We start from the raw sequence: 26673 nt of genomic DNA on the forward strand, positions 1-26673 counted from the left end.
GGGGTTTTATATGAGTGCTAGGGAATTACACTCCAGTTGGTAGGCTTTACAAACAAGCACTTTTAACCACAGAACAATCTTCCCAACCTCCAAACTGACACAGAGCCTGGCTATGTATTTCAGGCTGTTCTTAAATTCTCTCTTTATATTTTTCGAGGTAGTCTTGCTCTAGCCCAAGCTGACCTAGAGTTCACTACGTAGTTCCAAGCTGGCTCAAACTGACAGTGATTCTCCTATCTCTACCTCCCCAGTGCTAGAATTAAAGGCATGTACCAGGCTGGAAGGATTACTTAGTGGTTAAGGCACTTGCTTGCAAAGCCAAAGGACCTAGGTTCAATTCTTCAGGACCCATGTAAGCCAGATGCACAATGTGGCACATGCATGTGGAGTTCGTCTGCAGCAGCTGGAGGCCCTGGCACACCCACTCTTTCTCTGTCCAATAAATAAAAATAAAATATGCCAGGTGTGGTGGCACACACCTTTAATCCCAGCACTTGGAAGGCAGAGGTAGGAGGATTACCATGAGTTCAAGGTTACCCTGAGACTATTCCAGGTCAGCCTGGGGTAGTGTGAAACACTACCTTGAAAAACCAAAAGATTTAGAACGACTTTATTATAGGGTGAGTGGGTGACCTTAGAAGAAGAAAGGAAGGAGGGAAAGAAAGGCTGGAGAGATGGCTTAGTGATTAAGGCGCATGCCTGCGAAGCCTAAGGACCCATGTTTGACTCCCCAGATTCCACATAAGCCTGATGCACAAGGTGATGCATGCAAAGGTCACACATGGGCACAAGGTGGCACATGCCTCTGGAGTTCGATTATAGTGGCTAGAGGTCCTAGAGCATCAACTGTCTCTCTCACCCTCACTCTCATTAAAGAAAAAGGCTAGCCAGGCATGGTGACACACACCTTTAATCCCAGCACTTGGGAGGCAGAGGTAGGAGGATTACTGTGAGCTTGAGGCCACCCTGAGACTACACAGTGAATTCTAGGTCAGCTCTGGACTAGAATGAAACCCTACCTGGAACCCCTAACCCCCATAAAAAAGGAAAAAGGTCAGTCTGTTTGGCTTGCCCCAAGAAAAGAAAAGAAAGGAAGGAAGGAAGGGAGGCAGGTAGGCAGGCAAAAAGGCTGAGTTCCTGCCCAACTAGACAGGAGCAGGGTTCCCAGAAAATGGAAAAGCACCTATTTTCAAAATTTTTTAATTTTTAATTTAATTTTATTTTTTCGAGGTAGGGTCTTGCTCTAGCCCAGGCCAACCTGGAATTCACTCTGTGGTCTCAGAGTGGCCTTGAACTCAAGGCAATCTCCTACCTCTGCCTCCAAAATGCTGGGATTAAAGGTGTGAGTCACCATGCCCGGCTCAACCTCTCTTTTTTTTATTTTATGTTATTTTTTGTTTGTTCAAGGTAGAGTTTCACCTTAGCCCAGCTGACCTGGAATTCACTATGTAGTCTCAAGTTGGCCTTGAACTCACATTGATCCTCCTACCTCTGCCTCCCAAATGCTGGGATTACAAGTGTGTGCCACATTTAAAAGCCAGGGATAAGCCAGGCATGGTGGTGTACGCCTGTGTATGCCTGTAATCCCAGGATTTGGGAGGCAGGAGTATCTGAATTTCAAGGTGGTCTTCTGCTACTTAGTGAGTAGGAAGCCATCCTGGAGTACATGAGACCCTGTCTCAGAAATAAAGAAGCTTGGTGTGGTGGTGCACACACCTTCAGTCCCAGTACTCAGGAGGCAGAGAGGATCTCTGTGAGGTCCAGGTGAGCTTGGGCTACAGCAAGACCCTTCCTTGAGAGGGAAAAAAAAAAAAAGTAAAGAAAGAGAGCTGGAGATGGCTTGGCAGTTAAGGTTCTTGCCTGCAAAGCCTAAGGACCCAGGTTCCTTTCCCCAGTACCCATGTAAGGCAAATGCACAAGGGGGCACATGCGCCTGGAGTTCCTTTACAGTGGCTGAAGGCCCTGGGTGCCCATATTCTTTCTCTCTCTTTATTTCTGTTTCTGTCAAATTAATAAAAATATTTTTTAAAAGTTTTTAAAAAATAAAGAAAAAGGGATAAAAAGAAAAGTCAAGTCAGCCAGAGTCAGGCTGGAGAGATGGCTTAGCAGCTAATAAAGTACTTGCCTATGAAGCCTAAGGACCCAGGTTTGACTGCCCAGAACCCTCGTAAACCAAAGGCACATGGTGGTGCATGCATGTGGAATTCATTTGCAGTGGCTAGAGACCCTGGTATACCCATTCTCTCCCTCCTCTTTTTCTCTCATAAATAAAAAAAAGAAGGCAGAGTCTTCTAACAGTCCTAAGACTCAAGTGCCCAAGTCATTTAAACTTTCAGTGCCTTACATCTTCAGGGCTACATCCTGTCAAGGTGTCATAAAAACCAATGAACATATTGTTATTTCAGTGGGGACCACAGTTATGTATCACATAAAGGATACATGACAATAGGAAGACATCATGAAGCATTGGACTTTTTAAAAATTGAGACAGAGCCCTATAAAGGTATCCTACAAAGGAAAGATTCCATGGGCTCAAGGCATGCTCACAATGTCACCCAGTAATATTAATTTTTCAGGCTGGAGAGATGGTTCAGTACCTAAGGTGCTTGCCCGCAATGCCTAATGACCCTGGTTCTATTCTCCAGTACCCACATAAAGCCAGATGCACAAACTGGCACATGCATCTGGAGTTCCATTTGCAGTGGCTGGACGCCCTGGTGCACCCATTCTCTGTTTCTCTTCTCTCTATCTCTGCTTGCAAATAAATAAAAAATACTTAAAAATAATAATAATAATAATTTTTCTACCAGAAGAATATAGAGACTGACAAATAGGCATACAATGTCATTAAGTGATGTTATGTTTTATTTTATTCACCATAAAATACCTGTACCTCTTCCTCCAGGAGGGACTCCTCAGGTTTTTAGGTAAGACCAATAACTAATTAGCCAAATTACCATTATACCCATCGAGGGCCTGAGAAACCACATCCCTTGCGACTGTCTCATAAACCAAGTCCTGGGAGGCATCATGAAGAACTCCATCCAGCTTGAATGACCAGTCTGTCTGCTGGTTATTGACAACTCCTCTCCGAATGTCTTTTTTTAAGTGAATATCAATGCTCTAGGAAAAAAAGAGAGGGAGAAAGAAAACAAGAGTGGGTAGCACACACTTATAATCGTGGCACTTGGCAGACTGAGTCAGAAGGAGCTATAATTTCAGGTCAGCCTGGGCTACACGGTTAGACCTGCCTCCAGGGGGAGTTGGGAGTGGTTGGAGGTACTTTTAGGAAACTGGCATAAAAAGAAATCACTGAAAACTAGGCCTCACCTGGAGAGAATCAACTTTAAGATGAATAGGGCTGGGTGTGGCGGCGCCCACTTTTAATCCCAGCACTCTGGAGGCAGATGTAGGAGGATCACTGAGCGTTTGAGGCCACCCTGAGACTACATAGTCAATTACAGGTCAGTCTGGGCTACAGTGAGACCCTACCTTGAAAAAAAAAAGATGAATATGGACTCCCAAGCATATGCTGGTAATCTGGATGAACTCTCTGAGAGGCAAGGAGATTCCTGCAAAGAGGCCTCATGACCTGATGGGGAAGATAAAACTGGAGTATTTACTAGTTTCAGTACCTCTCACCCTACTTTACAGGGTGCTGTCTGCCTTGGTTCCCCCAGCTACGACAAACGGTCAAACAAATCAGGTTCCTTTTGTGTTTGGTTGTTTTTTCGAGGTAGGGTCTTGCTCTGGAGCAGGCTGACTTGAAGTTCATTATGTAGTCTCAGGCTCAAACTCACAGCAATCTTCCTATCTCTGCCTGTCGAGTGCTGGGATTAAGTGTGCACCACCATGTCTGGCAAGTGAAACTTTTTTTCAAGGCAGGGTCTTGCTCTGGCCCAGGCTAACCTGGGATTCACTATGTAGTCTCAGGGTAGCTTCAAACTCACGGATATCTCTACATTTGTGTGGTGGTTTGATTCAGGTGTCCCCCATAAACTTAGGTGTTCTGAATGCTAGGTTCCCAGCTAATGGAGATTTGGGAATTAATGCCTCCTGGAGGGAGCGTATTGTTGGGGGCGGGCTTATGGGTATTATAGTTAGTGTCCCCTTGCCAGTGTTTGGCACATTCTCCTGTTGCTATTGTCCACCCTCTGCTCATGCCATTGTTTTCCCTGCCATCATGGAGCTTCCCCTCAAGCCTGTAAGCCAAAATAAACCTCTTTTTCCCACAAGCTGCTCTTGGTTAGGTGATTTCTAGCAGCAATGCGAACCTAACTGCAACATTCTGCCTCCCGAGTGCACGCTCTTATTAAACTAAACTTAGCTACACCCTTTAAGTACAGGCCTTTGATTAGGCCAGAGGGAAGAGTGAACTTGGTAACAGAGACCTGGGCTCAAGCCCCATATGCCTTGGTGGTGAGGCCTCACCCAGCTCTGCACTGTGGTTAAAGATCTTCTTTCATATACATGTAAGAGCCAACGTGAGTAATGATGAAAAAGCTACTGAAAAGCCTCAGAACTTCTCCAGCACAGTCACTCATTGGTATCAAAGTAAACTGTGGGTGCCCAACCCACCTGTAGTCAGCAGATTTTTAGATGCATGCACCTTCATAGCCAGCCACTGTGGTAGCTGGCTTATGGACATTCTGGGTAAAGTCCATCAATTCCCAGTAAAATGCCAAGGTCTCTCTCTCTCTCTCTCTCTGTTTTTAAAACTGGGTCTTATATATAGATATATGGAGATACAGTCTGGCCTTGGTTTCTTCTCATCTCAGCTGCTAGAGTTATAGTGACGTGCCACTATGCCTAGACTATGCTAAGTTCTGTTGATGGGGACTTCTGATGTAAGTAGAGTCTCACTGGAATCTTATACTGGCTGATCTAATCCAAGAACCAACATATAGTCAACTAAGACCAAGAAAGACAGGATTGGCTAACTCCCATATCAAATGCTCTATGCTTATGGGTTCATTGAAACCATGTCCCGAGGGGCCCACTTCACAGGGTTACACTGGAGTTCACTTTGGACTGCTTATACTTTCAAAACTTGAGCAGTTTATTCTTAAACTATTCCTTTTTAAAATGTCTAGTTTGTGGACCTCACTCTGTAGCCCCAGGCTGGCCTTGAACTCATGGAGCTCCTCCTTACTTCAGCCCTCTGAGTGCTGGGATTAAAGGCATGAGCATTATAACTGGCAGCCATAATTTTAACAATGTGGAAATCCAGGCCAAGCATGGTGGTAAAATAAATAAACAATAAAAATGTCCAGTTGGGGTGGGACATGGTGGTACACACATTTAACCCCAGCACTTGGGAGGCAGAGACAGGAGGACTGCTGTGAGTTCAAGGTCAGCCTGAGTCTAATTCCAGGTCAGCCTAGGCTAGTGAGAATTTACATGGGGGGGGAAAAAAAACCCATTTACAGTGTGTATTGTTCCTTTTGGAATCTATATATAATGAGTTTTATAGTACTCCAAATGTCTACACTCAATAAAACATTGGTCAAAAAGCTGTACATTTGGGCATGGAGATACCTGCCTAGAATTTCTCGCACTTAGAAGGCAAAGACAGAATTGTAAACTCAAGGCCATCTTTAGCTACTTAGTGAGAAACAGTAACAAAAAGAATCTGCGTTTAAGGCTAGGGAGATGGCTCAGTGACTAACAGTGCTTGCTGCTTAAGCATGTGGACTCTTGGGGAGGAAACTGCCAAGTTTGATCCTCCAGAACCTGCATAAGAACCCACACAAGAAGCTGACCATCCATGTCTGTAATCCTAGTCCACAGTGTGGGGGGAGGGAGCCAGAGACCAGAGAATCACTTGGGTTCACTGACTGACACCAGCTCTGGGTTGAGGGAGAGACCTGGTCTCGAGGAAAGAAATACAAGGAAGGGTTGGGGGTGGTGGTGCACACCTTTAATTTTTTATTTATTTATTTATTTGAGAGCAACAGAGAGAGAAAGAGGCAGAGAGAAAGAGAATGGGTGCACCAGGTCTTCTAGCCACTACAAACAAACTCCAGATGCATGTGCCACCTTGCGCATCTGGTTTACTTGGGTACTAGGGAATCAAGCCTCGAACTGGGGTCCTTAGGCTTCACAGGCAAGTGCTTAACTACTAAGCCATCTCTCCAGCCCAGGCACACGCCTTTACTCCCAGCACTCAGGAGGCAGAGGTAGGAGGATTGCTGTGAGTTCGAGGTCACCCTGACACTACATAGTGAATTCCAGATCAGCCTGAGCTAGAGTGAGACCCTACTTCGAAAAAGCAAAAAGAAAGAAAGGAAGGAAGGAAGGAAGACAGACAAACAGACAGACAAGGATGAGCTTCAAGAGAATACCTAAAGTTCTCCTTTGGCATCTTTATACATGCACATGGGTCATGTGCATTTAACTCCCCCCCCCCAGGATCTCGCTCTAACTCAGGCTGACCTGGAAGTTACTATGTATTCTCAGGGTGGCCTGGAAATCTCAGCGATCCTCCTACTTTCCTCCTACTTCTGCCTCCCGAGTGCTGGGATTAAAGGCATGTGCCACCATGCCTGGCCAATTGTTTTTTTTTTTTTTTTTTTAAATTTTTATTAACATTTTCCATGATTATAAAATATATCCCATGGTAATTCCCTCCCTCCCCACCCCCACACTTTCCCGTTTGAAATTCCATTCTCAATCATATTACCTCCCCATTACAATCATTGTAATTACATATATACAATATCAACCTATTAAGTATCCTCCTCCCTTCCTTTCTCCACCCTTTATGTCTCCTTTTCAGCTTACTGGCCTCTGCTACTAAGTATTTTCATTCTCACACAGAAGCCCAGTCCTCTGTAGCTAGGATCCCCATATGAGGGAGAACATGTGGCGCTTGGCTTTCTGGGCCTGGGTTACCTGACTTAGTATAATACTTTCCAGGTCCATCCATTTTTCTGCAAATTTCATAACTTCATTTTTCTTTACCGCTGAGTAGAACTCCATTGTATAAATGTACCACATCTTCATTATCCACTCATCTGTTGAGGGACATCTAGGCTGGTTCCATTTCCCAGCTATTATAAATTGAGCAGCAATAAACATGGTTGAGCATGTACTTCTAAGGAAATGAGATGAATCCTTTGGATATATGCCTAGGAGTGCTATAGCTGGGTCATATGGTAGATCAATCTCTAGCTGCTTTAGGAACCTCCACACTGTTTTCCACAATGGCTGGACCAGATTGCATTCCCACCAGCAGTGCAGAAGGGTTCCTTTTTTTCCACATCCCCGCCAACATTTATGATCATTTGTTTTCATGATGGTGGCCAATCTGACAGGAGTGAGATGGAATCTCAATGTAGTTTTAATCTGCATTTCCCTGATGACTAGTGACGTAGAACATTTTTTTAGGTGCTTATATGCCATTCGTATTTCTTCCTTTGAGAACTCTCTATTTAGCTCCTTAGCCCATTTTTTGATTGGCCTGTTTGATTCCTTATTAGTTAACTTTTTGAGTTCTTTGTATATCCTAGATATTAATCCTTTATCAGATATATAGCTGGCGAAGATTTTTTCCCATTCTGTAGGTTGCCTCTTTGCTTTTTTCACTGTGTCCTTTGCGGTGCAAAATCTTTGTAATTTCATTAGGTCCCAGTGGTTAATCTGTGGTTTTATTGCCTGAGCAATTGGGGTTGTATTTAGAAAGTCTTTGCCAAGACCAATATGTTGGAGGGTTTCCCCTACTTTTTCCCCTAGCAGTTTCAAAGTTTCTGGTCTGATGTTAAGGTCTTTAATCCATTTGGACTTAATTCTTGTGCATGGCGAGAGAGAAGAATCTATTTTCATCCTTCTGCAGATATTTATCCAGTTTTCAAAACACCATTTGCTAAAGAGGCTGTCTCTTCTCCAATGAGTATTTTTGGCATTTTTATCGAATATCAGGTGGCTATAGCTACTTGGGCTTACATCTGGGTCCTCTATTCTGTTCCACTGATCTACATGTCTGTTTTTGTGCCAGTACCATGCTGTTTTTGTTACTATGGCTCTGTAGTATAGGTTAAAATCAGGTATGGTGATACCACCAGCCTCTTTTTTGTTGCTCAGTATTATTTTAGATATTCGAGGTTTTTTATGATTCCAAATGAATTTTTGGATTGTTTTTTCTATTTCCATGAAGAAAGCCTTTGGAATTTTGATAGGGATTGCATTAAATGTGTAGATAGCTTTAGGTAAGATTGCCATTTTCACGATATTGATTCTTCCAAGCCAGGAACAAGGGATGTTTCTCCACTTTCTAGTGTCTTCTGCAATTTCTCGCTTGAGTGTCTTAAAGTTCTCATTGTATAGATTCTTTACTTCCTTAGTTAGGTTTATTCCAAGGTATTTTATTTTTTTTGATGCAATTGTGAATGGGAGTGATTCTCTGATTTCATCCTCTGTGTGTTTGTTGTTAGCATATATGAAGGCTACTGATTTCTGTGTATTTATTTTGTATCCTGCTACATTGCTGTAGGTTTTGATTAGCTCTAACAGCTTGCTAGTAGAGTCTTTAGGGTCCTTTATGTATAGAATCATGTCATCTGCAAATAATGATAACTTGATTTCTTCCTTTCCAATTTGTATCCCTTTTATGTGTGTCTCTTGCCTTATTGCTATGGCTAAGACTTCCAAAACTATATTAAATAGAAGTGGAGACAGTGGACACCCTTGTCTTGTTCCTGATTTTAGTGGAAAAGCTTCCAGTTTTTCCCCATTTAGTAATATGTTGGCTGTAGGCTTGTCATAAATAGCCTTTATTATATTGAGATATGTTCCTTCTATTCCCAGTCTCTGTAGGACTTTTATCATGAAGGGATGTTGGATTTTGTCAAATGCTTTCTCTGCATCTAATGAGATGATCATGTGATTTTTGTCCTTCAACCCATTTATGTAATGTATTACATTTATAGATTTGCGTATGTTGAACCATCCCTGCATCTCTGGGATAAAGCCTACTTGGTCAGGGTGAATGATCTTTTTGATATACTCTTGTATTCTGTTTGCCAATATTTTGTTGAGAATTTTTGCATCTATGTTCATGAGGGAGATTGGTCTGTAATTTTCTTTTTTTGTTCTATCTTTGCCTGGTTTTGGTATCAGGGTGATGCTGGCCTCATAGAAGGAGTTTGGTAGGATTCCTTCTTTTTCTATTTCCTGGAAAAGCTTAAGAAGCAATGGTGTTAGCTCTTCCTTAAAAGTCTGGTAAAATTCAGCAGTGAAACCATCCGGGCCTGGGCTTTTTTTAGTTGGGAGATTATTGATAACTGCTCGGATCTCCATGTTTGTTATAGGTCTATTTAAGTGATTAATCTCATTTTGATTTAATTTAGGTAGGTCATATAGATCAAGGAAATCATCCATTTCTTTCAGATTTTCATACTTTGTGGAGTATATGCTTTTATAGTATGTCCCTATAATTTTTTGAATTTCTCTGGAATCTGTTGTGATGTTACCTTGTTCATCTCTGATTTTATTAATTTGTGTCTCTTCTCTCTTTCTTTTGGTCAGATTTGCTAAGGGTTTATCAATCTTGTTTATCCTTTCAAAGAACCAACTCTTTGTTTCATTAATTCTTTGGATTGTTCTTTTTGTTTCTATTTCATTAATTTCTGCCCTAATCTTTATTATTTCTTCCCGTCTACTACTTTTTGGTTTGCCTTGTTCTTCTTTTTCCAAGGCTTTAAGGCGAAGCATTAGGTCGTTTACTTGCGACCTTTCTAATTTCTTAATATAGGCACTTAAGGCTATAAATTTACCTCTTAGAACTGCCTTCATTGTGTCCCAGAGATTTTGGTATGTTGTGTTCTCATTATCATTTGACTCTATAAATTTTTTGATTTCCTTTTTGATTTCTTCATTGACCCACTCATCATTTAGTAGTGTATTGTTTAGCTTCCATGATTTTGTGTATGCTCTATAGCCTTTCTTGCTACTGATTTGTAGTTTAATTCCATTGTGGTCAGATAGAATGCAAGGAATTATTTCAATTTTCCTGAATTTGTTAAGATTTGCTTTGTGTCCTAATATATGGTCTATTTTAGAGAATGTTCCATGTGCTGCTGAAAAGAATGTATATTCTGCAGCCTTTGGATGAAATGTCCTGTATATATCTGTTAGGTCCATATCTTCTATGACCTCATTTAGTCCAGATGCCTCTCTGTTTATTCTTTCCCTGGATGACCTGTCAATTGATGAGAGTGGGGTGTTAAAGTCACCCACCACCACCGTGTTTGGTGTTATCTGTGACCTTAGTTCTAATAGTGTTTGTTTGACGAATTTGGGAGCCCCCATGTTAGGTGCATATATGTTTAGGATTGTAATGTCCTCCTGTTGGAGTGTGCCCTTAATCAATATAAAGTGACCTTCCTTATCTTTTTTGACTAACTTCGGACTAAAGTCCACCCTGTCTGATATTAGGATAGCAACCCCTGCTTGTTTTCTAGGCCCATTTGCTTGAAACACCGTCTTCCAACCTTTCACCCTAAGATAATGTCTATCCTTTGTAGAAAGGTGAGTTTCTTGAAGACAACAAATTGTAGGATCCTGCTTTTTAACCCAGTCTGCAAATCTATGTCTTTTCGTTGGGGCATTGAGACCGTTGATATTAAGAGATATTATTGAAAGGTGTGTATTTATGTTTGCCATTTGTGTGTGTGTGTGTGTGTGTGTTACTGGTTCTACCTGTGCTCTCTTCTGTTAACTGGTATTTGAATATGGCTGGTTTTTTCTAGGTTCCTTATATGTGTGCTTTTCCTTTTGTTCAGCATGGAGGATTCTATCACGTATTTTCTGTAGAGCTGGTTTTGTCTTCAGATATTCCTTTAACCTGCTTTTGTCATGGAATGTCTTTATTTCTCCATCTATTTGGATGGATAACTTTGCAGGATAAAGTAACCTTGGTTGACAGTTGTTATCTTTCAGAACTTGGAATATATCACTCCAGGCCCTTCTGGCTTTAAAAGTTTGTGTTGAATAATCTGCTGTAATCCTGATGGGCTTGCTTTTGTAGGTAACTTGATTTTTCTCTCTAACTGCTTTCAATATTTTTTCTTTGGTTTGTGTGTTTGGAAGTTTGAGTATAATGTGGCGAGGAGAGTTTCTTTCTGGGTTTTGTCTGGCTGGGGTTCTAAAGGCTTCCTGTATCTGTATTGGCACCTCTTTCCCAATTTGGGGAAAATTTTCCTCTATGATTTTGTTGAAGATGCCTACTATGCCTCTGGAGTGGAATTCTTCTCCTTCTACTATGCCCTGAATTCTTATATTGGATCTTTTCATAGTGTCCCGAATATCTTGAAATTCCCACTCATACTTTTCTATAAGTTTGTCTTTCTCTTTGTTGGACTGCATTAGGTCTGCCACCTGATCTTCTAGCTTAGATATTCTGTCCTCTCCCTCATCCATCCTACTGGTGAGATTTTCTACAGAGTTTTTTATTTCATTAACTGTATTCTTCATTGCTAGTAATTCTGACTGGTTTTTCTTTATTATTTCTATTTCTCTATTTATGTCTTGTATTGCCTTCTTTATTTCATTAAATTGGTGTCCTGCCTCTTCTTTGATTCCTTTGAATTCCTCTTTGAATTCCTCTTTGATTTCTTCTTTGATTGTTTTCATGTGTTCTTTGACCTCTTTGAACATATTTATAATTATTCTTTTGAACTCTTTCTCAGGCATTTCCTCTAACTCTTTCTCACTGGAGGACATTTCTGATGCATTAATACTTTTAGGTGGATTTATATCGTCTTGCTTTTTAGTGTTTCTTGTGTTATAATGTATATATTTTTGCATCTTGGATTAAGTTAGTGCTTGGATTTTCTAGCTAGCTGTGTATTCTTAGCTGTATCAATTGATTTGGTGTAAAATATTTTCAGGGTAGGACCTTAAGGTATTAGGTGTGGCTCTTAAGACTCTCAGAGTATCTACAAAGATGTTCTTAGGGGTTGAGTTTCCCTGCTATAGGAGTATTCAAGCAGGCTGAGTGGAATAATATACTGGTAGATTCTAAAATTTAGCTAAACACTGTACCCATTCCATCAAAAACAGCCCCGAGTATGTATGCAAGAGTAGTTATTATAATGACCAGATCCTCTATCAACAAAGAGGTTTAGATTTCTGGTCTGTTGAGGTATCCAAGTCAGCTTGTGACCAGGTGAGACCCTTCCCTGGTGCAATCCCAGTTACCTTGGGTGATTGTGGTCTCAGTCAAGTTGCTGCCTGGGTCGTCGGGCTGCTGTTCTGATTTCTGGAGCTGGGCACTTGCTTTTCCTACGGGGCAAACTGAGCCTCTGCAGCTGTTGTAGGTGCCACCGCCGGAGCCCCCACCACTGCTGAAGCTGCCGTTGTCGTGTCCACCGCTGCTGCTCACCCCGAAGCCGCTGCTCTCCTGGGTCCGCTGCTGCTGGGGCCACTGGTACCGGTGCTGGAGCCGCTGAAGTTGCTGCCAAATTCTGCTCCTGCTTGGGTCCCGCCGTCAGCCCAAGTTGGCGTGGCCGGGTCCCGGGCTGCTGCTGTGTTCGCTGGAGCTGGGTTCAGGCGGCAGGGGAGGGGAGGGAGCCGCGGCTGTTCTGGTTGTATCGTGTGCTTTTACCTCGCGGTCTGCTCCTCCCTCCGCTGCTCGCTGCCGCTCTCCCCTCACGTTTCCCGAGTTGCGGAGAGCGCGGTGTGAGGGGAAAATCCCGCACCTGGCTTGTCCTGCGGCTCGAGCCAAGAGTCCGGCGGTTTTCTGCCGCTCCGCGGTTGCGGCGGGTAGCTGAGCCGCCCCGGGCCGCTGTTCCCGCCTGTGCAGGCTCTGGATGCTCTATAACTCTTCCACTTCTCCGCTGCCGCCTCAACTTCCTATACACCTCACTTTTTAGTAAAAGTGTGTATTTTGCTGAGTTTTTTTTGGTCTTCCCCCCCCAGGCTGTTTTGGCGTGGTACCTACGCCGCCATCTTAACCGGAACCTCAATTGTTTTTTTTTTAAGGTAGAGTCTCACTCTAGCCCAGGCTGACCTAGAATTCGCTATGTAGTCTTAGGCTGGTCTCCAACTCTCAGTGATTCTCCTACCTTGGCCTCCCGAGTACTGGGAGTAAAGGCATACACCACCAAGACCAGCCCTTAGGTTCAATTTCTAGCACTACAAAAAGTAAAGTAGTCTCAATGCCTATCCATAATAAGTCTATAAATATTTGCTGAGTGACATCTTAGCTGGGCATGGTGGAACACACCTTTAATCCCAACACTCTGGAGGCAGAGGAAGGACTTCTGTGAGTTCAAGGTCATCCTGAAACTACATAGTGAATTTCAGATCAGCCTGGGCTACAGCAAGACCCTACCTTGAACAAAACAAAACAAAACCCAAACATCTTGCAGGCACCTTAGGCCTGTCAAAGGCTTTAAAAGGGTCCCCAAAACAGTGGTGGTGAGAGTATAGAGTTGGGTAAATTTTTCCAGTTCCATATGATTTTTTTCCCACTCTTGGGTTTGATCCCCAATACTGCATAAACCAGGTGTGTTGTGCACACTGGTAATAGCAACTTGTGAGATAGAAGAAAGAAATATCAGAAGTTCAAGGGTTGGAGAAATGGCTTAGCAGTCAAAACACCTGCTTGCAAAGCCAAAGGACACAGGTTCAATTCCCTAGTACTCACATAAGCCAGATGCACAGGGTGGCACATGTGTCTGGAGTTTGTTTGCAGTGGATGGAGGCCCTGGTGCACCCTTCTTTCTCTATCTGCCTCTTTCTCTATCAAATAAGTAAATAATTAATTTTAATTTTAAAAAGATTTTTTTTAAAAAAAGAAGTTCAAGATCATCCTCAGCTACTTAATAAGTTTGAGACCAGCCTGGTCTACAGCAGACCCATCTCAATGTGCACAAGTGTGCATACACACGTATGTGCCTTCATGTATGTGCCATGCACATGGGCAGAGGACAACGTTGGGTGTCAGTCTTTGCCTTCCACCCTCTTTGAGACAGAGTTCCTTTGCTGTTTGCTGCTGCACACTCCAGGCTGGAACCACGAGCTTCAGGAGATTCTCCTGTACGTTCTCTGTCTATTGCTGTAGGTGTGCTGAGATAACAGACACATGCCACTGGATGCTGCAAACTCCAGATGCATGGGCCAATGTGTATTTGGCTTTATGTGGGTATTGGGGAATTGAACCTGGGTGGTTGTTTTGCAGGCAACCTGAGAATACATAGTGAATTCTAGACCAGCCTGGGCTAGAGCAAGTCCCTACCTGAAAAAAACAAACAAAACAAAACAAAACAAAAAAATTCTCTTGAGCTGGACATGGTGACTCATGCCTATAATCTTAGTACTTGAAAGGGATGCCATGAATTTAAGGCCAGAACCTGCCTAAAAACAACAACAAAAATAATTTTCTCCATTGTTTTGTTAAAAATAATTTTTTAATTTATTTGCATATGATGAAGGGACATCAGATTTTCTTGCCACTACAAACAAACATAAGATACTTGAACCACCAGGCCAAATGAGCCAACAGGTGCAATAGTGGCACATCTGTCATGGTGGAAACCATGAGCCCTAGGGGTGTAACGTCTATTGCTATCTGGCTAAACGTATATACTATACTCACCAAACTGCCCATTAAGCACTTCTCTTAATGTTCATACCCATATATTAACGCTACTCTCACTTTTGGTTAGAGAACCTTCTCTTTTCAGATGGCGGTGACCTTGGGATGACTCTGAAGGTACCATGGTGCTGAGAAGGTATGACAGAGGAGTGCTCAGCACTGCATTATCTCCATCACACGTTCCAAGACTCAAGATCCATTGTGGAAGAGGTGACAGAAAAGATGTAAGAGCCAAAGGAAGGGTAGGACTCCTTACAACGTGCTCCTCCAGACACAAAATGGCCTGGATATCCATGACTTCACAGTGCCTGACACTACCTACCCAAGACCATCATAAGAGGAGGAAAAGATCATGATATCAAAATAAAAGAGAAACTGATTGAGATGGGGAGGGGATATGATGGAGAGTGGAATTTCAAAGGGGAAAGTGGGGGGAAGGAGGGAATTACCATGGGATATTATTTATAATCATGGAAATTGTCAATTAAAAAAAAGAAAAGACCAGATACTTGAACCACTTTTTTTTTTTTTTTTTGCATCTGTCTTTGAATGGGCTAGCAGGTTTTGCAAGCTAATGTCTTTAACTGCTAAGCCTTCTCCCCAGCTCCATTCCCATTGTTTGAATAGGCTGAACAGTAATTCCTACTACCTCTCCTTGGAGATTATAATTACTCATGGTGATCTTCCTACTTCTGCTTCTCAAGTGCTGGGATTAAAGGGGTGCGCTACCACACCCAGCATTTTTTTTTTTAAGGTAGGGTCTCACTGTAGTCCAGGCTGACCTAGAATTTATTATGTAATCTCAGGGTGGCCTTGAACTTGTGGTGATCCTCCTACCTCTGCCTCCCAAGTGCTTAGATTAAAGGTGTGTGCACTACACCTGGCTTTAAATGTAGTTTTATGATTGTATGCAATGTAGGATAAAAGTAAATTTATTATCAATAAAATTAATTTATTTTCTTTTTCAGAAATTGAGATTGAATCCAGCATCTCATGCATGCTAGGCAAACACTCTACCACTGAGCCATTAACAGTAAAATGATCTAAGAGGCAATTAAAGCTGGAAATCTCATCATGGATAGCACTGGGAAAGCATGGTTTAAGGCCTGATGGGTCCTAGAGTTCATGTGGATATTTGTCAGTTGTCTTGGTCCTGAAAGAGTTACTTGGAAACAAAGCCACACTGGACAGAGGAGGAAGACCCGGGTAGGGGAAGGTACAGACATTGTACTTACTTTGTTGTCGTCTCCATATTTGATCATTTCATGAGCAAAGTCATCTGTAGGTCTGACACGGACAAATGCATGAACCTTTTTCCTAGTACCCATTCTAGCTAAAGAAAAGAGAACAATGATATTCTTAATGCTCATCATCCAATCACAACTAGAGGGAACAGGTCATTCATCTGGTATAATCAGACTAAAGACAGCTACACAGTGAGATGCTATCTCAAAAAACATACCAACAGACAAACAAAAAACTAGCTCTAGTTGGATATGGTGATTGACACCTATAATCCCAATACTTGGAAGGTGGTAGGAGGTGGAGGCAGGAGGATCAGAAGTTCAAGACTAGCCTTGGCTAGCTACATAGTGAGTTAGAAACCAGCCTGGGCTACATAAGACCCTGTTGCATATCCTCCATAAAGAACAGAATATGGGCTGGAGAGGTGGCTTAGTGATTAAGGTGCTTGCCTGCAAAGCCTAAGGACCCAGGTTCAACTCCCCATATCTCACATAAACCAGATGCACAAGGTGACATGTACGCAAGGTGGCACATGTGCACAAGGTGACATGTACGCAAGGTTGCACATGTACACAAGGTGGCACATGAGTCTGGAGTTTTATTACAATGGCTGGAGGCCATGGCACACAAATTCTCTCTCTCACTCTATATCTCATAAAAAAGGCTAATTTATTGGGCTTGCCTAAAAAATTATACACACACACACACACATACATGGATGCATGCATATATATGCAACAGAATAGAGGCTCGAGAGATGGCTTAGCAGTTCAGGCATTTGCCTACAAAGCCAAAGGACCCTGGCTCAATTCCCCAGGACCCTGAGACTACATAGTGAATCCAGGTCAGCCTGGGCTAGAGAGAGACCCCACCACAAAAAGAACAATAAATAAATAAGTTATTCATGTGTGCACACAACAAGGTCTCTTGCTGCTATAAATGCATGCCAGATGCTTCCACTTTTTGTATACGCATATGTGTGTGTGTATAATATTTATTTATTTATTTGTGAGAGAAAGAGAAAGAGGCACAAGGAAGTCGGGCATGGTGGCACATGCCTTTAATCCCAGCACTTGGAAGGCAAAGATCAAAGGATTGCTGAGTTCGAAGCCACCCTGAGACTACATAGTGAATTCTAGGTCAACCTGAACTAAAGTGAAACACTATCTTGAAAAACCACAAAAAAAAAAAAAAATTAAGCTAGGCATGATGAAGCAGACCCTAACCCCACCCCACCCCACCCACACAAGAGAAAGGCTTATCAAGAATTCATTTTGTAGCCCTATACTGACCTTAAAATCATGGCAATCCTCCTACCTCAGCCTTCAGAGTGCTGGGTTTTTAAAAAATAAAATACTGAGTTGAGCAATCCTCTAAATAATTACTAGTAAACTGCATATCATATTGGAGAGTAGTGTCATTAGTCAAACAATACTTGGCTGTCTTAAAAGTGCCTGCATTGACTGCTGGTGGGAATGGAATCTGGTCCAGCCATTGTGGAAAACAGTGTGGAGGTTCCTAAAACAGCTAAAGATTGATCTACCATATGACCCAGCTATAGCACTCCTAGGCATATATCCAAAGGACTCATCTCATTTCCTTAGAAGTACGTGCTCAACCATGTTTACTGATGCTCAATTTATAATAGCTGGGAAATGGAACCAGCCTAGATGTCCCTCAACAGATGAGTGGATAATGAAGATGTGGCACATTTATACAATGGAGTTCTACTCAGCAGTAAAGAAAAATGAAGTTATGAAATTTGCAGAAAAATGGATGGACCTGGAAAGTATTATACTAAGTGAGGTAACCCAGGCCCAGAAAGCCAAGCGCCACATGTTCTCCCTCATATGTGGATCCTAGCTACAGATGACTGGGCTTCTGCGTGAGAATGAAAATACTTAGTAGCCGTGGTGGTTTGAGTCAGGTGTCCCCCATAAACTTAGGTGATGTGAATGCTAGGTTCCCAGCTGATGGATATTTGGGAATTAATGTCTCCTGGAGGGAGTGTATTGTTGGGGGCTGGCTTATGGGCTTTATAGCCAGTTTCCCCTTGCCAGTGTTTGGCACACCCTCCTGTTGCTGTGGTCCATCTTATGCTGGCCAGAGGGTGATGTCCCCCTTCTGCTCATGCCATCGTTTTTCCCTGCCATTGTGAAGCTTCCCCTCGAGCCTGTAAGCCAAAATAAATCTCTTTTTCCCAGAAGCTACTCTTGTTGGGTGATTTCTACCAGCAATGCGAACCGGACTGCAACAGTAGCAGAGGCCAGTAAGTTAAAAAGGAGACATAAAGGGTAGAGAAAGGAAGGGAGGAGGATACTTACTAGGTTGATATTGTATATATGTAATTACAATGATTGTAATGGGGAGGTAATATGATGGAGAATGGAATTTCAAATGGGAAAGTGTGGGGGGGTGGGGGGGTGGGGAGGGAGGGAATTACCATGGGATATATTTTATAATCATGGAAAATGTTAATAAAAATTAAAAAAAAAAGTGCCTGCATTGGGCTGGAGAGATGGTTTAGCGGTTAAGCGCTTGCCTGTGAAGCCTAAGGACCCCGGTTCGAGGCTCGGTTCCCCAGGTCCCACGTTAGCCAGATGCACAAGGGGGCGCACGCGTCTGGAGTTCATTTGCAGAGGCTGGAAGCCCTGGCGCGCCCATTCTCTCTCTCTCCCTCTATCTGTCTTTCTGTGTCTGTCGCTCTCAAATAAATAAATAAAAAATTAAAAAATAAATTTGGTTCTAATATTAACAAAGAGTAGAAAAGCAAAGAAGTGACTACATAGAGGTGATAAATCAACTAATTTTTGTCTAATTTACAGTCCTCCTATCTACTAGAAGAAATATCAAAAGTATGGTACATTCAAATAATTTTTTTTTTTGTTTTGAGGCAGGGTCTTATATAGCCCAGGCTAGTCTTGAACTCTTGATTCCAAGAGCTAGGATAATAGGTCTGTACCATTCAGCCAGGCCAAATAATTTTTAATGACTTTATGGAGGACAGAAAACTTGACCAGCTTTCCAGGTATCTCATTATTTTTAAAAAATATTTTATTTTGGGGGACTGGAGGAATGGCTTAGCAGTTAAGGCATTTGTCTGCGAAGCCAAAGGACCCAGATTCAACTGCCCAGGACCCACATTAGCCAGATGCACAAGGTGGCACATGTGTCTGGAGGCCCTGGCACACCCATTCTCTCTCTCTCCCCCTTTTTCTGTCAAATAAATAAATAAAAATATTAAAAACATATCTTTAAAAATATTTTTACGTGGATGGACCTGGAAAGGATTATACTAAGTGAGGTAACCCAGGCCCAGACAGCCAAGCGCCACATGTTCTCCCTCATATGTGGATCCTAGCTACAGATGATTGGGCTTCTGCATGAGAAGGAAAATACTTAGTAGCAGAGGCCAGTAAGTTAAAAAGGAGACATAAAGGGAAGAGAAAGGAAGGGAGGAGGGTACTGAATAGGCTGATATTGTATATATGTAAGTATAATGATTGAGATGGGGAGGTAATATGATGGAGAATGGAATTTCAAAGGGGAAAGTGTGGGGGAGGGAGGGAGGGAATTACCATGGGATATTTTTTTATAATCATGGAAAATGCTAATAAAAATTTTAAAAAATGTATTTTTACGTGCTTATTTGAGAAGGGGCAGGCAGAGAGAGAAGGGGTGTACTAAGTCCTCCAGATGCTGCAAATGAACTCCAGAGGTGTATGCCACCTTATTATACGCCACCTTGTATATTCCCCAGTACCCACACCTCTGGAGTTCATTTTTAGTGGCTAGAGGTCCTGGCTAATCCATCCCTCCCCCCCCCCCCAATCTCACTCTCAAATAAATAAAATATTAAAAAAAAACAAAACCAAAGTAGTGCCAGGTGTGGTGGTGCACACCTTTAATCCCAGCACCCAGGAGGCACAGGTAGAAGGATCACCAGAAGTTCGAGGCCACCCTAAGACTACACAGTGAATTCCAGGTCAACCTGGACTACAGTGAAACCCTACCTTGAAAACAAAAACAAAGTATTAAGCTGGGTATAGTGGCAAATTAGTGGCATAGTGGCCTCTAATCCCAGCACTCAGGAGGCAGAGGTAGGAAGACCAATAAGAGTTCGAGGCCACCCTGAGACAACATAGTGAACTCCAGGACAGCCTGGGCAAGAGTGAGACCCTACTCTGAAAAACAACAACAAAAATCTATTGGGCAAAGTTGGATGTAATGGCACATTCCTTTAATCCCAGCACTTGGGAGGCAGAGGTAGGTAGATTACTGTGAGTTCAAGGCCATCCTGAGACTACAGAGTGAGTTCCAGGTCAGCCTGGGCTAGAGCAAAACCTAACAACAACAACAAAATGGGTCAAATTAACATTGTTTCAATTAAAAAAACTATTTTATTTGAGGGGCTAAAGGGATGGCTTACTGGTTAAGGTGCTTGCCTGCAAAGCCAAAGGACCCAGGTTCAATTCACCAGTACCCACGTAACCCTGATGTACAAGGGGGTACATGGATCTGGAGTTGGTTTGCAGTGGCTAGAGGCTCTGGCGCGCCCATTCTCTCTATCTCCTCTCTCTCTGCTTGCAAATAAATTAATTAATTAAATTTAATTTAAAAAGATTTTATGGGACTGGAGAGATGGCTTAGTGGTTAAGTGCTTGCCTGTGAAGCCTAAAGACCCTGGTTCAAGGCTCGATTCCCCAGTACCCACGTAAACCAGATGAACAAGGTGGTGCACGCATCTGGAGTTTGTTTGCAGTGGCTGAAGGCCGTGATGCATCCATTCTTTCTCTCTCTCTCTGCCTCTTTCCGTCACTCTCAAATAAATAAATCAAAATAAACAAAAATAAAATTAAAAAAATATTTTATTTGGGCTAGAGAGATGGCTCAGCAGTTAAGGTGCTTGCCTGTGAAGACTAAGGACCCAGGTTTGGTTCCTCAGGTCCCACATAAGCCAGATGCACATGGTGGCACACGCATCTGGAGTTTGTTTGCAATGGCTAGAGGCCCTAGTGTGCCCATTCTCTCTCTGTCCTTCTTCATATATATATATTATTTATTTATTCAGTTGAAACAGAATTAAAGGCAGAAAGCATTAGCAGAGAGAGAGGGGGAGGGAGAGAGAAGGGGCATACCAGAGCCTCTAGCCACTGAAACAAACTCCAGATGCCTGTGCCACCTTGTGCACCTGCCTTTACATGGGTACTGGTGCATCAAACTCAGGTCCTTAAGATTTGCAGGCCTGTGTCTTAACCACTGAGCAATCTCTCCAGCCCTCTCTCTCCTTCTGTCTCTAATAGTAAATATAAATAAATCTTAAAATATTTATTTACCTGACAGCAAGAGAGAAAGAGGCAGATAGGAAGAAAATACGTGTGTCAGGGTGTTTAGCCACTGCAAGCAAACTCCAGATGCCTACGGACCCAGGTTTGATTCCCCAGGACCCATGTAAAGCCAGATGCACAAAGTGGTGCATGCATCTGGAGTTCATTTGCAGCAGGTGGAGGTCCTGATGCACCCATTCTCTCTGTCTGCTTGCAAATAAATAAACAAATATTAAAAAAAAAATACAAACCAGCCAGGCGTGGTGGCACATACCTTTAATCCCGGCACTCAGGAGGCAGAGGTAGGAGGATCGCCGAGAATTCGAGGCCACCCTGAGACTACATAGTGAATTCCAGGTCAGTCTGGGCTAGAGTGAGACCCTACCTTGAAAAAACAAAAACAAAAACAAGAAATCTAAACCAATCAAACAAAAAACAGACCTTTGGGAGATGCTCAGTTATTAAAGGTGACTGTTTGCGAAGCTTACTGGCCGGGGTTCAGTTCACCAGTACCCATATAAGCCAGATGCACAAAGTGGCACTACATCTGGCAAGAGGCTCTGCTGTGTCCATTTTCTTTCTTTCTTTCAAACAATTCAAAGCACTTTAAAACATTTTTTAAAAGATTGGAAAAAAAAAAGCCTACAAGGTAAGTAATAGTGATATTTTACATGTAATTTCATAATTTTTTTATTGACAACTTCCATAATTATACACAATAACCCATGGTAATTCCCTCCCTCCATCTTACATGTAATTATCTAAGAGAGGCTCAATGATATTATCTTTTTTTTTTTTTTTTTGAGGTAGGGTCTCACTCTAGCCCAGGCTGCCCTGGAAGTCACTATGGAGTCTCAGGGTGGCCTTGAACTTATGGTGACCTACCCCTGCCTCCCGAGTGCTGGGGTTAAAGGTTTGCGCCACCACCCCTGACATCTTTGTTTTTATTATTGATTTTTCGATGTAGGGGGTCTTGCTCTAGACCACTCTGATTTGGAATTCACTAAGTATCCTCAGGCTGACCTCAAACTCATGGTGATCCTCCTACCTCTGCCTCCCGAATGCTGGGATTAAAGACATGAGCCACCATGCCTGTCTCAATGATGTTATCTAACAAAAAATTATTCTACAGGGTTGAAGATTTAGCTCAGTGATAAGCAAATTGAAGGCCTTGGGTTCAGTTCCTAGCACTGGAATTATTATTATTATTTTTTTTTTGAGGCAGAGTCTCACTCTAGCCCAGGCTGACTATGACAGCTCAGGCTGGCCTCAAACTCACAGCGATCCTCTCACCTCTGTCTCCCAAGTGTTGGGATTAAAAGCATGTGCCACCACACCCAGAAAAAAAAAATTAAAACTATTCTAGATTGTAAAAATATCAATTTCCAGACACAACTTGTGATCACTTCATTGCCTCTTACATTTAACTATTACATTAACTATCATCACTGCGGTGTTAAGTATCCTATAGAAACAAGTTAAATAGAAACAGGTGCTGCTCCTGGAGTTTACAGTTTCAATGATGTGGATAAAATCAAATCCTAACCCATGATAAGCCCTTCGGCTGTCCAATCAAGTAAGCAAACATGGCACTTCCATATTTACCTACTGAAGAGTGCGCGCATGCGTGCTGCCTGTATTCCGCAAGTCGCTGTTTCACGGAGTCTTTTCCTAGCCACCACAGGGACGTTCAGACATTTTTAAAAAAATTTTTATTAGCATTTTCCATGATTATAAAAAAATATCCCATGGTAATTCCCTCCCTCCCCCCACACTTTCCCCTTTGAAATCCCATTCTCCATCATATTACCTCCCCATCTCAATCACTGTACTTACATATATACAATATCAATCTATTAAGTACCCTCCTCCCTTTCTTTCAGACATTTTTTTTTTTAAGGTTTAGAGAGGTTTTATTAGATCAAGAGAAGGAAAGAGGAGAAAGTACAGAAAGCTCCTGCCATGTGGAGTGCCGGAGGGGGCAGAGACCCCATGTGGAGAGATGGCTTAACAGTTAAGGCGTTTGCCTGCCAAAGGACCCAGATTCGATTCCCCAGGACCCATGTAAGCCAGATGCACAAGGGGGCACATGCGTCCGGAGTTCGTTTACAGTAACTGGATGCCTTGGTGCGTCCATTCTCTCTATATATCTGCCTCTTTCTGTCTCTCTCTCAAATAAATAAATAAAAATGTTTTAAAGTTTTAATTTATTTTTACTTATTTGCAAGTAGAGAGAGAGAGAATGGGTGCATCAGGACCTCCAACCACTGAAAACAAATTCCAGATGCATGCACCACTCTAAGCATCTAGCTTTACATGGGTACTGGGGATGTGAACCCAGGTCATTAGGCTTTGCATGCAAGTGCCTTAACCACCGAGCCTTCTCTCCAGCCCTTAATATTTAAAAAAAATATTTATTTGAGAGAAAGAGAAAGAGGGAGGCATGGGGGGGGGAGAGAAGGAGGGAAGGACAGACAGACAGACAGACAGACAGACAGACAGAGAGAATGGGCATACCAGAGCCTCCAGCCACTGCAAACGAACTCCAGACTCATGTACCACCTTGGGCATCTGGCTTACGTAAGTACTGGGGAATTGGACATGGATGGATCCATAGGCTTTGCAGGCAAGCGCCTTAATTGCTAAGCCATTTCTCCAGACCTAAGTTAATATTTTTGTCTTTAAACGGGAGCTATAGAAAGAAAAAGCCACAAATAGCTCCAACATGAATTCCAAACTAGGAAACTGAATAGATTATTTCATTTTCAACTTCACTTTGATTTACACTACTAAGAAACTGGGAGTAAAAAGAATTTTGGGGGGATTTCAAGGTAAGTTCTCACTCTAGCTAGCCCAGGCTGACCTAGAATTCACCATGTAGTCTCAGAGTGGCCTCAAACTCAACACAATACTCCTACCTTTGCCTCCTGAGTGCTAGGATTAAAGATGTGCACCACGCAGCTTGTTTTTTTTTTTTTTGTTTTGTTGTGTTCATTAGTTAAAAATATTTTATTTAGCTTTTTGAGAGTGAGGCAGAGAGAGAGAATGGGCATGCCAGGGCCTCTAGTTACTGCAAACTTCAGAAATATGCACCATCTTGTGCACCTGGCTTTACATGGGAACTGGAGAATTGAATCTGGGTCCATAGGGTTTGCAGGCAAGTGCCTTAACTGTTGCTTCATCTCTCCAGCACCTGTCACCTTTTTTTTCCTTCCAAGGTAGGGTCTCACTCTAACCCAGGCTGACCTGAAACTCATTCTGAAGTCCCAGGCTGGCCTCGAATTCACAAGGATCTTCCTAAGGCATGTGCCACCATACCCAGCTTTTTTATTTTATTTATTTGAGAGGGGGGAGAGAGGATGGATGTGCCAGGGCCTTCAGCTGCTGAAAACAAACTCCAGATGCATGTGCCACCTTGTACATCTGTCTTATGTGGGTCCTGGGGAATCGAAACTCGGTCCTTTGGCTTCACAGGCAAATACCTTAACTGCTAAGCCCTCTCTCTAGCCCCCACCCCCAGCTTTGTTTTGTTTTAATGTGTTTCTTCAGAGTCTTACTATGTAGCCCCGGTCTTGAACTCATAATACTCCTGCTTCTGCCTTCTAAGTGCTGGATTGTAATTTTTTTGCACATGCATATGCGTAGGGTTTGTGTGAGTATGTATATACATATTCATATTGTGTGTGTATGTGTGTGTGTGTGTGTGTGCACACCCATGTGGAGATCAGAAGTCAAGGCCAAGCGTTTTATTTGCTTTCTCTCCATGTTACTTTGTGTGCATAGGTAACATGTATAATGCATGTGTGTTCATGTTTGTGTGTGTGTGTGCATGTGTGTATGTGTACAGAAGCCAGAGGGCAATTTTTCCAGTCTTCTTTGTTGTTATCCATCTCATTTTATGAGACAAGAGCTCTCACTGTTCCCCAGAACCCATGTAAGCCAGATGAACATTGTGGCACATGCATCTGGAGTTCATTTGGAATGGCTAGAGGCCCTGGTTTGCCCATTCTCTCTGATAAATAAATAAAAATAAAGCCAGGCATGGTGGCACACGCCTTTAATCTCAGCACTGGGAAGGCAGAGGTAGGAGGATTGCCGTGAGTTCAAGGCCACCCTGAGACTCCATAGTGAATTCCAGGTCAGCATGGGCTAGAGTGAGACCCTACCTCAAAAAAACAAAACTAAAAATAAATATAAATATAAATATTTTTTAAAAGATCTTGGGCTGGAAAGATGGCTTAGCATTTAAGGCACTTGTCTGCAAAGCCCAAGGACTCAGGTCAATTCCCCAGTACCCATGTAAGCCAGACGCACAAGGTAGAACATGCATCTGCAGTGTGTTTGCATTGGCCCTGGCATGCTCATTCTCTTTGTCTGTCTCTCTCTCTCAAATAAATAAATAAAATATATTTTTAAAAAAGATCTATCAAGGTCAGGTGTGGTGGCACATGCCTTTAATCCTAGCACTCAGGAGGGAGAGGTAGAACCTGAGACTACATAGTGAATTCCAGGTCAGCCTGGGCTAGAGGGAGAACCTACCTTAAAACAAACAAACAAACAAACAAACAAACAAACAAACCTCTCTCATTGAGGCCACAACTCACTGATTCCGCTGGAAAACCTGACCAGCAAGCCCCAGAGATCTGCTGGTCTCTGCGCTCCCACTGGGATTACAGGTTTGTGCCACCATACCCAACTTTATGGTTCTCATGCTGTGTGGGCATGCACTTTACCAATGGAGTCACCTCCCCAGCCCTGGGAGATTTATTTATTTATTACTCAAACACTTATAATCAACTTCTTCAGCTCTGGGAATCACTCCCTAACACAAGCCCCAAGAGTCCTTCCTCCTGTTCAGGGAAGTTCGGGTGCCCTTGAGGGTACCCTCTGGAAGGGAACATAAAGAACCAGGGGAGTTCCGGAGACAGGTGCCCAGGCTGCCCTCCCTGAAGGTCCTGCCCATCAAAGCACAAGATCAACACAGGCCAGCCCAAAGCATTCCCAGAGCCTGCTCCCATTTCTGCCCTGAAATTTCCAGCACGAACATGCACATGCACACGCCGCCACCCTCTTGACGCTCACGTCACCAAGCAGTCCTGCAGCCATATCTAATTTGCAATAAGCCATCTCCGTGACCCCCCTCTCTCCAGGGAGTCTGTTCCTCAGCAGTTCCACAGCACCCAGACATTTGAGGACCCCATGCCATTTTGCACTTACTGAAATTCTGCTTGTTACCATTCTTACGTCGCTTCATTTATGTGGGCTTCAGCTCCCAAATTAAATTACAAGCTGCTTGAGGACAAGGACTGTGTCTTTTATCTCTCTGGAATCCCCCCACAATACTCAGAACAGTTCCCAGTACATTGCAGGTGTTCAGGGAATGGTGGATGGTGGTGATGGTCATGGCTGGAAGTCAGAGGGCCAATGAGTCTCCATAGGTGAGTCCATCTTCAGTCACTACTGAGAGAGTCCCAAAGTACATGATGTCACTCCCTTTCCACA

At 42.8% G+C, this 26673-nt stretch overlaps 1 protein-coding gene across 8 annotated transcripts in view; it reads right to left on the minus strand.

Annotated features, from left to right (window-relative positions):
* Positions 1-26673, minus strand: part of Kif9 (kinesin family member 9) — an 82151-nt gene that overhangs the window by 53891 nt on the left and 1587 nt on the right. For 2 of the 8 annotated variants that reach the window (XM_045136384.1, XM_045136383.1), the window contains exons 2-3: positions 15835-15928; positions 2958-3123 (exon numbers count right to left, since the gene is read on the minus strand). In XM_045136384.1, the coding sequence (XP_044992319.1) occupies positions 2958-3123; positions 15835-15928 (260 nt within the window). Of the gene's footprint in view, positions 1-2957; positions 3124-15834; positions 15933-22776; positions 22843-26388; positions 26632-26673 lie in introns of those variants that run through there. The other 6 variants (XM_045136385.1, XM_045136386.1, XM_045136389.1 and 3 more) reach the window with 6 other exon arrangements.

Source organism: Jaculus jaculus, chromosome 17 (genome assembly GCF_020740685.1).
Source record: "Jaculus jaculus isolate mJacJac1 chromosome 17, mJacJac1.mat.Y.cur, whole genome shotgun sequence".
Taxonomy (NCBI): Eukaryota; Metazoa; Chordata; class Mammalia; order Rodentia; family Dipodidae; genus Jaculus; species Jaculus jaculus.